General features: G+C 42.7%; 1 protein-coding gene across 2 annotated transcripts in view; it reads left to right on the top strand.

Moving 5' to 3' along the window:
- The window catches only part of VEPH1 (ventricular zone expressed PH domain containing 1), a gene marked incomplete at both ends in the record, with an annotated part of 173,389 nt that overhangs the window by 110,676 nt on the left and 49,782 nt on the right, over window positions 1-12,931 (top strand). For both annotated transcript variants that reach the window (XM_080695762.1, XM_080695761.1), the window contains one exon: window positions 8,157-8,296. In XM_080695762.1, coding sequence (XP_080551888.1) covers window positions 8,157-8,296 — 140 coding nt within the window. The remainder of the gene's footprint in view (window positions 1-8,156; window positions 8,297-12,931) is intronic.

The following is a 12,931-nucleotide window of genomic DNA, read 5'->3' as shown; positions in this document are numbered from 1 at the left end:
TTCTTTTAGATGGAATGCTGCCTTCTGGATCCGGGACGCCAGCGTTTGGGCCACTTTGGGGTCGATTCGGGTGGTGTTGACCTTGATGATTTCAGCACGTAATTGTTCGGTGAGTTTATCAAACTCCCAGCTCCAGTTGCCCCATTGTTGCTCACTCCATACTGGTTTTGTCCAGATCAGCATGGTGATCAGGTGTATCCATCCCTGAGGCGCCATCTTGCGATATTATTTGACGAGTCAGTCTCTCTGGGATCCAAATCGGATCGGTTCCGTCCTGTGGGAAAACACAAACAGAGCCTCTGGCCCATGTGAGTACCGGATCAGGTCCCTTCCATTTTCCGGTGAGGACATCTTTCCATTTTACCATATCATGGGGAATACTAGAAGGACAAAAATGGCGATCTGCGGCCGATTTGCCATTAATATCTAAATTTAAAAAATTTAAAGTAAAAAGTGCCAAAGATAATCGCTGCCTTGGTTTCAGATTCTCACCTATTCCCCCTTTTTGTTTTATTAGACATTCTTTTATTGTGCGATGGGCGCGTTCAACAATGCCCTGTCCTTGAGGATTATATGGAAGGCCATGTTTTAATGTTACGCCCATCTGTTTACAGAAAGACTGAAATTTTTGTGAGGTATAAGCCGGACCATTATCAGTTTTTATTTCTTTTGGCACATTCCATGCTGCCCAAGCTTCAAGACAATGAGCGATAACGTCACGAGCTTTTTCCCCTGTGTGAGTAGAAGCATATATAATTCCAGAAACAGTATCAACAGAAACATGTACATACTTAACAGAGCCAAATTCAGGTATATGGGTCACATCCATTTGCCATAAATGTAAGGGGAGCAACCCACGTGGGCAAACACCAACATTAGAAGAGGGGATAAAGGGTGCACAAGTACCACAGGCCTTGATGATGTCACGGGCTTGACAACGAGGAATTTTAAATTTAATCTGTAAAGTTTTAGCATTTACATGAAACTGGCGATGAAAATCTTGTGCCCGTTGAAGTGGGGTGAGAGAGAAAATCATGGGCATCTTCGTAAGCTTATCTACATAATCATTACCTTGGGCAACAGGCCCTGGTAAGCCTGTATGTGCCCTAATATGTTGTACATAAAAGGGATTTTTCCTCATCAAAATTAAATGTTGAATTTTAGATGCCAAGTAGTGGATGGGCGTATGTGTTGATATTTGCCCCGCACATTCAAGGGACTTTATCATCTCTACAGCATAGGAGGAGTCCGATAACAAATTAAAGGAAGAATCATATCTCTCAAACACTTCTAATATAATATTTAGTTCAACTAGCTGAGGTGATATATGCTGATATTGAACAACTATGGGTTTTTGTCCTTCTATCATAAAAGCTCCAAGGCCAGATTTTGATCCATCAGTAAAAATATTGATAGCGAAGGGTATAGGTGTTCTTCTGGTTATGGTTGGAAAGATAATAGGATGTTGAGTTGCAAAATGTAATATAGGATCTTTAGGTAAGTGATTATCTATCTCTCCATTAAACACACATCGTAATATAGCCCAATCATCCAGGGAGGTTTGTAAAATTAATATTTGGTGTTTACTATAGGGAACAATAAGCTTATTAGGGGTTTGGCCAAAATGTTGAATACATTGCTGTATGGCAAGAACAGCAACCTTTGCCACCATAGAGGGATAATACTCAATAACCTTTTGAGGAGATAGTTTAGGATGAATCCATAATAGAGGTCCTTGTTGCCATAAGACCCCAGTGGGTTGGAGCTCAGTAGCCAGTATGCATGCCCAAATAGAATCCCTCGGTGAAATGCGCTTAAGGGAAGCCTTAGTTAAAGCTTGTTCTACCAAACTTAAGGCTTCCCGGGCTTCAGCAGTCAGCATTCTAGGAGAGGTTAAGGAAGAATCTCCTTTGAGGATATCATATAAAGGTTTTAGCATAAAATTTGGGATTCCTAAAGCAGGACGTATCCAATTAATATCTCCTAATAACTTTTGAAAATCATTTAAAGTGTGTAACTGGTCTGTACGAATGGTGACCTTTTGAGGCGTGACAAAATTGGGATAAAGAATATTTCCCAAAAAATGGGTGACGGTGCCCTTTTGAACCTTTTCAGATGCTATAACTAAACCCTTTTCCTCAAGGGCTTTAACAAGCACACAATACGCTTCATCCAGTACCTTTTCATTTTCACAGGCTAATAGGATATCATCCATATAATGGAGACAACGCAATGGAGGGAATTTATCCCTAACAGGTTGTAAGGCAGCATCCACATATAGTTGACAAAGAGTGGGGCTATTCGCCATACCCTGGGGGAGCACTCTCCACTCATATCTCTGGTCAATTTGCTCTTGGTTTAGGGATGGCACAGTAAAAGCAAAACGTGGGGTATCTAGAGGATTTAATGGTATAGAGAAAAAGCAATCTTTTATATCAATCACTATAATTGGCCAGAATTTTGGAATAGTTGAGAGAAGGGGGAGTCCACGTTGGACTGGTCCCATAACTTGCATTTGTTCATTTATGGCTCGGAGATCATGTAATAGTCTCCATTTTCCTGATTTTTTCTTTATTACAAATATAGGGGTATTCCAGGGTGATGTGGATGATTGGATATGTCCTAATTTTAGTTGTTCTTTTACTAACTCTTTTGCTGCTTCCAATTTTTCACGGGGGAGAGGCCACTGGGAAACCCATACTGGATCCCCCGTCTTCCAAGTGATGGGAATTGCCTCCCCAGTGGCTACTCCACAAAACCCAATCCCTGTTTAGTGTTTTGTCCTTCAGTGGGGACAGGGCTCCTCCGTCCCTGTAGGTTTCGCCCTAATCCAAATGATGGATGAAAACCTTGCTTGTTAAACATATGTAGCGCCTGGGGAGAATACTCATTATGTAATCGGAATCCCATGTCCAGAAGTAGATCTCGACCCCACAAGGAGACCGGAATTTCCAGCATATAGTGTGTAAAGGTCCCAGAATGTTTTTCTTGGTCCTCCCAATGAAGGGGTCTAGCACTAATATCAGGTGTTTTAATGTATCCTAATCCTCTAAGCTGTGTGTCAGCCTTTTTTATGGGCCAGGCGGGGGGCCAATCCTTAGAAGCAATTACACTAGTATCTGCCCCTGTATCAAGCAATCCTAGAATCGGCTTTCCCTCCACTTTCAAAGTAATTAAAGGTCGTTTTCCCATATCAAAGGCGAGAGATATTATATTAGTACCAGAGGACCCAAACCCTTTTTCTCCTCGCTGTTCCTTTTTTGAAGGGAAGAGAGAATGTAGACTAGGTAATAATAACAGCTGTGCTATCCGATCACCAGGAGAGATGGCAACAATTCCTGGGCGGAGACCATAACCTTTATAACGCCCTCATAATCTTGGTCAATAACTCCAGGATGAGTTATTAGGCCTTTCATGGTGGATGATGATCGCCCCAAAACTATGCCCACCGTTTCTGGGGGTAATGGCCCTGACATATCAGTCGACATAATTTGAATTCCCATTCGAGGGGTTAATACCAGCCGGGTGGTGGCACAGAGGTCCAATCCCGCTGAACCGGGAGTGGCTCTCCGGATTCCTTGGGCGGTTGGAGATTGGGCCATTGGGGTGTTTGGTGTGTCTCTATAGCATTGTACATTTGTTGGCCCCCATACTTGTAAGGGCCCTGGGGATGGGGGCCCCGTTTCCCGTTTTTTGACAGCGGGCGACCCTGTCCCGACTGATCATGGGACAGTAGGATATTGCCGTCAATATCCTTAACGGACCGGCACTCTGAGGCGGGATGTCTGCCTTTTCTACATCTCTTACATAGGTCTGGTGGGCTCTTTTGAGAGAGAGAGCCTCGTTTTGGGCAGTCTCTTTTTAAATGCCCTGCCGCCCCACATGAAAAGCAATTTCCTAGTCGGGTGTTGTTATTGCCCTTTTGCCTGCCAGATGCTTGCATGATAGCCGCAGCGAGCCCCGAGTTGGTTAAAGGTCCGCCGAGTTCTCTACATAACTTCATCCATACTTCTAAACCTTTACTTTTATATGGATTTATAGCTTGTTTGCATTCAGTATTACATTGTTCGAAAATAAGCTGTTTAACAAGTGGCATGGCTGCATCGACATCCCCGAATATTCGTCCAGCAGCTTCTACCATCCTAGCCACAAAATCAGAAAAAGGCTCAGTGGGACCTTGAATTATCTTAGTAAGATTGCCTGACACCTCCCCTTTATTAGGCAAACTTTTCCATGCCCTGGTGGCCAAATTGTTTATCTGATCATACACTTGTTGAGGGTAACAGGTCTGGTTGTTAGCAAATTGTCCCTGTCCCAAAAGCATATCCAAATTCCAGGCAGGTTGTCCTGCGGCCTGATTCACCGCTGCTTGCTCTGCTGCGAACTCAATAAGGAAAGCCTTCCAATCTAAATACTGTCCTGGGGTCAAAGCCGCTCGGGCCAAGTTCTGCCAATCTCCAGGGGTCATGGCATACCTGTAAATGCTTTCTAAGGTGGCTACGGTGTATGCAGCATTGGTACCATAAGTCCGCACGGACTCAGCAATATGTTTTACAAGCTTATAATCTAAAGGCTCATGATACCGAGGTCCTCCTCCTTGTGGTTGAAACACGGGGAAAGCCTGTCTGGATAGTAACATTTCCGGCTCACGCCATACCTTTTCATTAAAGGAGCGGCCTCCGCTTTGTCCTGGAGCTGAGGGATTATAGGGCGGAGGAACAGAGCCCTGCGAGGGGCCCGTAGCTAGGGTTAATCTGCTGACTTCCTCCTCTATTGCCGCAAGTTCCTCGTCCGAGTCCCCCTCCCCTTCAGAGCCTAGTTCACTAGCTGGGTGAGAGGAAGTGGACCGTTCCTCTTTTAACAGGTCAAGTGCCACTTGTCCCTCTCGCACTAGCGGTTTGTAGTATTTCTGCTCCAAACATGCCCTGACGAGGCGCCACAAAGGATAAGTTCCTCCCGTGACTTGATTGTTTTTCTCTGCCCTTTTAATATCCTTCCCTAACTTATCCCAACTTGCCAGGGTCAAGTTTCCTGATACTGCAAACCAAGGGGCCACCTCATCCACTTGGCTCAAAAAACCCTGAATAGTCTTATCCCTAAGTTTTAACCCCTTTCTGTTTAATAAGGCTTTTAAAGCCTTTTGTATTGGATGAGATGGATTATTTCCCATACCTATTCAGCCTCAGGTCCAGCCTGAGAGTATACTACCCTATAAATCCTCCCCTCAAAGGAGCTCCCCTTCATCCTCAAACGGAGTTGGGAAAGAACAATCTTATGATCCTCTACTTTGTAGAGCCTCCCTCTTCACAGGAGAACTTACCAGCCGGCTGCCCTGGAAAGTCCAAAGTTCTGACCGTCTCGTTGAGAGAGATTCCCCGTACGGGCCACCACTTGCCGCTTTCAAGCACGACACCGGAGACGATCTTCTTCGGACTCTTTATTATCCCAGGCTCTTACATACTCTCCTCCTCTCCGCTCCCCGCTCCCCGCTTATATATCCCAAGCAGCCAATCAGCACTCAGATCACTTGTTCCATGCAAAATTAGCTCATTTGTTACAAACAGTGGTATGTTGTGTTCCCGTGCGCCCCATGCTCCGGTTACCGGACTTCCTGAAAGTTGTTTACTGCTTAATGGGCCTCACAGAGCTTCCGCTCGGCGCTATTTTTAGGTCTTCGAGCTAGCAGGCAATGGGTGGGGCTCTTCACACACTATGTCAGCCAGGTGACCCAACAAAAAAAAAAGCCAGGTGACATCAACAAAGAGCATGCTCTCAGCAGTGTCTGACATTCACTTATCCATCCATACATCTATCCATCCATCCATCCATCCATCCATCCATCCATCCATCCATCTATTCATCCATCCATTTATCCACTTTTCCACCAATCATTTATTGCATGCCTATCATTTAACGCTACAAAATGGACTGAAGGGTAAAAAAGTTACAGACAAGCCTGGCATGTTGGCACACACTTGTAATCCCTGGACTCGGGAGGCTGAAACAGGAAGATCGAAGGTTCACGGCCAGCCTCAGCTACTTAGTGAGGTTCTCCACAAGTTAGTGAGACTCTGTTTCAAAATAAAAGAATAAAAAGTAAGGCTGGAGGTATAGCTCAGAGGTAGGAATGCCCCTAGGTTCAATCCCCAGTACTGCAGAAAAAAAAAATTACAGACAAAATTTTACAACTAAATCTTAACATTGTGGAAAAATTTTCCAAGCTAGGAAAGCTCTGGAAAAAAATTAGAAGAATATTGATATAGACCAGGTTTACTGAAAACATTAACAGAGACCTTACATCACGGAGTTGATTTATTTTTAAAGTCAATGTATATGTTTCTAAGTTAAGAATGTCCCTCTTATACCACTGTGACCATTTTATGTGATCTGAGACCCCTGTGGTTTGTGTACAAAGCTGGTAGACTCAGGGTGAGTGCAATATATCTAATCCATGTTTATTTTCAAAATAAAACATAAAGGATCAGTAAGAATGTAAGGGAAGGAAAAAGACAAGAGCTGTTTTTTCATGGCAAAGGCCTGAAGTCCAATTTATAACTGTCAAACTCACAGCATGGATTCTTAAAAAAGATCCTGCTCCCTTCTGACACTTTCTACTGAAGCAAAACATATTGCTGTCTCAAAGTATACATTATACCTAGATTTATTTCAAATACCATTTATATGTATGTTTTTATGGAATACTTGGCTTCCTATTTCTTTATAGATTAATTTAAATTCAATTTTTATGCCATTCTTGCCAAAAAAATTTGTAATTACTATTGTACTTGTCAGTTTTCTGTCACTGTAACAAAATGCCTGAGATAATCAGCCTCAATACATTGAAGTGGTGACTGGTCTGCCACTTTTACTGGGGCCCCATCAACTTTAAAGGAATTCATCCATTTCCACTTTTAAGAGTAGGGCATAGGAATCTGTTAACATTTGTGGCATTACATTTCAAAAGCCAGATCGATTCAGAAACAATAATTTTTCTGATGAGCTATTCATACAACTACAAATTTAAAAAGACCCCACCAAAAAAAGACCCTACCAAGGTAGAACATAAAGCATCCCAATGTGGTGTCAGCTCTCCTGAGTTCAAATCCTGGCTCTGCCACTGGAGACACTGCCTTGAGCAATTTTGGGGGGTCCCTGGGCACCCAGACTCATCATTTGTCTGTTCGGACTTCGATGTATCCACTCACTTACTTGTCTACAGCGTGCGAAAGCTATAGTCTCTAGGGTTGACTCGAGTGTCTCTAGTGGGCTAAGGTTCCTCATCTTTAAAACAAAAATAATAATAGCCATTTTTCAAGGTTGCAAACATTAAATGGAATCAAGCCCTTAATGCATGAGAAGGTCAATCAATGATAACTGTCACTACCTACTATTTAACACAGTGTCCAGACAGAATGTCTCAGCCTGTATTTCATTCATTTTATTTATTCATCATTGCTATCTCTACACATGGTCTGTTCTACATCACCCACCCCTTCTTGTCTCTAATGAGTGAGCTCAACAATCTCCCAGCTGAAGATCTTCAAGATGAGATATTTTCAAACCAGGCCAGGCCTATTCACAGGAAGCTGCATCTCTAGCCAGAGTTACTCTGGAAGCTGCCTCTGCAGCTCCGGCCCAGCCATGAGGTCAGCATCCCCCACTCATGGGCACCACACACCACCCAGCGACGCTGAGCTCCCTGCAACCTGGCTCTTCTTCCCAGGTCGCTGCCCAATGTCCATGCCAATGAATACAACATAGTAGCTCCCTTTTTACTGGTGAGAGGTTTTTCTCCCCCATGAGAGTTTCTTAAAGAGTCTTCGCAAATTGTTAATTAAAACAAGAGAAAGAAGAGTAGAAGCCAATCTGTTTAAACGCCTTCATTTAATCCACCTTCCTTAAACGGATCCATCCCCAAGTGTAATTGTTTGGCATTAATAGCCTACAGCCTGAAAACTAAACAGTGGTCTCTAAGTGTGTTTGTGCAATGAGGCAAAAAAGGTAACTGGCTTAGTTGTAAGAGGTCTCACTAAGTTGCTGAGGCTGTCCTCGAACCTGTGACCCCTCTGCCTTGGCCGCCCAAGTACTGGAATTACTGCATTGTGCCACCATACCCATAGATATTAGTGATTAATACTGTGTGTGTTTGTTTCCAGACACCACGAGAAGCTGTGTGGCAAAGTTGTTCTTCACCTGCGCACTGAAGGGTCACTACTGCCTGTACAGTAAGTCCAGCTTCGTCCTCACCAGCCAGGAACCTCGGCCATGGATCCACATCATGTTTCTCTTTCAACAGGTATGTATAATTTGTGATTATCAGGCTCCCTAATGAGCGAATCGGGTATGAGTTTATCATTATTTTACTGAATTATTCATTCTGTGGCCGGGGTTGATATACAGATAACAGAATGCCTATCCATTTTATTAATAATTTTAATATGGATTTCTATATTTTAAGATAGTTTCCTTATAAAGGACCCAAAATCACTAACCAGTACTGTAAGATTGTAGAAAAATGCGGGGGTGCCCCATTAACATAGAGACACGCCGAGATCCATAATAAATTACGAGAGGCTTTATTCGTGGGGAGTCAACCCCCAGCCCCCGCGGGGGCGCGGGGGCCGGTGGCCGGCGGGAGAATACCTCCTTCCCTCTCCGAACTCTGCTCTGAACTCCCTCTTCCGGGGCGGGAGGTCTGGTCCCCGGAATCGCAGGCTCCACCTCCTAGCTCTCGGCCCTGCCCCCACTTTACATTCCGACCTCTTTGACTCAGGGGTGCAGAAGGGCTTTGACTAAGGGGGTGCAGAAGGGCGTGGTTTTGCTCATCTAGCGGCTTCATGCTGATACTGGGCGACGTCAATCAAGGGCCCCAGTCAAAGACCCCAGGTCGGGAGAGGTCGGAATTTGAGCCGCCGGAAGGGAGCAGGTGGCTGTTGGAGTTGGAGGTTACCCTGGAGAGCTCGGTGGCCGGTTTGCTTTGAGGAGACTAACAGGCAAGGTGCTATTAAAGAAAAAGAAAATTGTGAGAACGGAACCCAGGCTGGGCAGAAGCCCTTTTAGACACAAGGCAGTCACTAGATCTACTAACTTAAATAGCAACATTTTCCTGAGGAGAACGTCTATCGCCCCTTTGGCAGTTTTTTATTAGATCAGAGTTATTAATAGCAGCAACTCCCGAAGCAGACCCACACCACTCTTTTCAGCATTGAGTGAGTATGGATATGTCTGGTTAAACACCTGTCACTGCCTTGGGAGCATCAGTTACCCATTTTAGAAGTTTAATACTTAGGCAATTTGGCATCCGAGGAGGGAGAGCACCATAGTATGTAAACAAGTAGACCTGCTAAAATATAAACATCAAAGAGAGTTATGTCGAGAGAAACAAAGTTTAGAGGGTCCCAACACCGTGCAAGAGAATTTGTCCCTGGAGCTGTTGTAACAGAGCCCTTTTAGATATGGCCTAAGCTCTGAACTCCCTCTTCCGGGGCGGGAGGTCTGGTCCCCGGAATCGCAGGCTCCACCTCCTAGCTCTCGGCCCTGCCCCCACTTTACAAGTACATCAAAGATATTTTTATCTTGAATATCTACAGCTGTAAAATAGAAGGACACAAGCCGGGTGTGGTGGCACACGCTTGTGATCCTAGTACTTGGGAGGCTGAGACAGGCAGATGGCAGGTTCAAGGACAGCCTCAGCAAGTCCTCAGGCTGAGGAGACCCTGTTTCCAAATAAGAAATAAAATAATCTAGGGGGTGTAGCACTGAGGTAGAATGACTTTAAGTTCAATGCTCAATACCACGAGAGAGAGAGAGAGAGAGAGAGAGAGAGAGAGAGAGAGAGAGAAAGAGAGAGAGAGAGAGAAGAAGAAGGAGGAGGAGGAGGAGGAGGAGGAGGAGGAGGAGGAGGAGGAGGAGGAGGAGGAGGAGGAGGAGACAAGGGAAAATAGTTTGGGAGGGTGTTTTTTGTTTTTTTGTGGTGCTGGGAATGGAACCCAGGGGCATTTTACCTCTGATCCACACCTCCAGTCCTATTTTTTATTCTTTATTTTGAAACAGGTTCTACTTAGTTGCAAAGGGCCTCACTAAGTAGCTGAGGCTGCCCACGAACTGCTATCCTCCAGTCTCAGCCTCCTAACCACACCCAGCTGGAAAAAATAGTTTTAAACAACAACAAAAAGACTTGGAGAACTAGCTCACCTTTTATAGAGCCAGCCTTTATTTCTCTAGTCTTCTAATCACTGGTTAATTTTAGTGGGAGTGTATTCTCTTTTACATTGTTATGATACTGGAATGCCACTTTTTCTATTAAAGAATATTTAATAGAATATTTAACCGTATATAAATGATAACATAAAGAAATCTTCAATATAACTGAAAAGTTTATTGCAATAATGAATGTTAACATCAAAAGAAATTTTTATCTAGAAATATTTATCTTAGATACATTAAACTTTCACACAAAATGTAAACATAGATTATAAAATGTTGGTAGTAGAAGAGCTCTTAAACAGTGTGTGTGTGTGTGTGTGTGTGTGTGTGTGTGTGTGTTACTAAGCATTGAACCCAGGGGCATTCTACCTCCAGTCTACACCCCTATACCTATTTTTATTTTGAAACAGGGTCTTGCTAGGTTGATGAGAGTCTCACTACTTGCTGAGGCTGTCCTTGGACCTGTGATCCTCCTGTTTCAGCCTCCCAAGTACTGGGATCACAGTTGTGAGCCACAAAGCCTGGCTTTAAACATCATTTTTATAGATAAGAAAGTTAAAGGGCAGAACTTGATCACTGGGTCTCTGATAAATCTATCTTTTTCTTTTCGCACATGTTGAAAAAGAAAATTGGTGATGCAGATTAAAGAGGGGAACAGAGAAAGAAAAAAACAGAATATAAATACTGGGTTATTAGGGTTAAAATAATAGTGTTAAAACCAGAATATAAATACTGGGTTATTAGGGTTAAAATAATAGGGTTAGAAATTAAGCCAACTGGGAAGATGATTTATTTACTTCTGTGAATGAAATATTTTTATAGTAGCTTCTACAAAAATCACCAACCATATAGTTATTTTTTTATCAAATCAAGTTTATAGAGAAGAATGAATTTTAATGCTGAACATATGATCCTCGTGAAGTAAAATCATAGTAGTTAAGAAAAGAGACAGATTGGACGTGGGTGAGTAATATCAACTTTTTCTATAGTAAGTCTTCTCACAAACAGTTATGATCTCATAGAGAACAACTCAGATTTTAACGTGAGCCAAATTGTATGTAAACACAAAATATAGTAGTGATTTTTTCTTCCTGTTCCTGAAATATTGATCTTAGTTTTCTTCTACTTTACTTACATTTTTTAAATGGTTTTCAACAGTGATTTTTGTATTTGCTTTCATCCTTGGCTTTGTTTTTAACTGTTCTCAGTTTGTTTGTTTGTTTGTTTGTTTGTTTGGGTTTTTTGGTGGTACTGGGGTTCCTGGAAGCCCTTCTATATCAGGGCTACACTCCCAGACCTATTTTATACTTTTATTTTGGAAACAGGGTCTTTTAAGCCAGCACATCTGGCTTCAAACCTGAGCCATCCTCCTGTCTCTGCCTCCCAAGCGCAGGGATTACAAGCGTGTGCCAATATTCCCCGGCTAGGGCTGAGGATTTAGTTCAGAGGCAGAATGCCTCTGGGCTCCATCCCTGGTAACACACACACACACACACACACACACACACACACACACACACACACAAAGAGAACAATATATACGGCCTTGTATATAAATATGTGGTATTTTACTGGGGTTCCTGGAAGCCCTTCTACCTCCAGGATACACTCCCAGACTATTTTTTTAAATATTTTTATTTGGAAACAGGGTCTCTTAAGCCAGCACGGCTGGCTTCAAACCTGCACGATCCTCCTGTCTCCGCCTCCCAAGCGCAGGGATTACAAGCGTGCACCACTACTATACTCTACCGAATCTCTAAATTTTTTATAAAATCATCCTCTTGAATGAAATGGCTCTCACATTTACAAGTATAATATTACAGCATGTAAGTGATTATTAGATACACCAATAATCAGTAAATATATAAACAAGTTAAACTCTTCTTTTGAAAAGGTGATTTTCATTGGCTTGAGTGAAATATATGTAAAGATGATTTTTTTTTATATTAGCAATCTCATTGCCCACTTTAAAAAATTATCCTAAGGCTTTTGTAATATTCATTCATTACAATTTCAGGCTTAAAAGTATTTGTTTCTTCACCAGCCACCCATTTGCCTTGCTTATAGTTGCATAATTATATAGTGAACTCTTAGTTATTTCATTCTTATCCTTCATAATCCACTCTGTACAAATAGATATTCACTTTTCTACTTTGATTGGTGCATTGTAGTCTCACATCAAAATGTGACTCATAGTGATATTGACATAGGTGCACATGGCACTTGGTTGGCTTTTCCCAGCTTCCTTCCCATGCTCCATCTTTCCCCATACAGGATATTGAGTTAGCACTGGCATTCTCACATATGTACATATATCAATGGACGTCACTCCTTCATTGGTCCTCCCTCTATCCTCCCCTCTTTCCATAGACCACCTCCCTGGCTCCACAGAAGTTTTCATTATCTAAATTCTCTCTGGCATCTTAATTACTCCCTAGATTCTGCATATGAGAGAAAACACATGACCCTTTACTTTCTGCGACTAGCAAATCTCACTTAACATAATGTTCTCCAGGTCCATCTGTTTTCCTGAAAATGACAGAATTTTGTCCTTCTTTATTACTCAGTAGAATTCCTTTGTGTGTATTTCCCACAATTTTGTAATCTGCTCGTGTGTCTATGGGCACCCAGGTTGTTATCATAATTTGACTATTGTGAATTGTGCGACTAAGAACATGCGTATGTATATATTCCTGTAATTCTCTGATTTCAGTCCCTTTGGAAA

Source organism: Muscardinus avellanarius (assembly GCF_963383645.1).
Source record: "Muscardinus avellanarius genome assembly, chromosome: 5".
NCBI lineage: Eukaryota > Metazoa > Chordata > Mammalia > Rodentia > Gliridae > Muscardinus > Muscardinus avellanarius.
The sequence above is the reverse complement of the archived record's forward strand: the minus strand, read 5'-3'. Positions and strand labels throughout refer to the sequence as shown.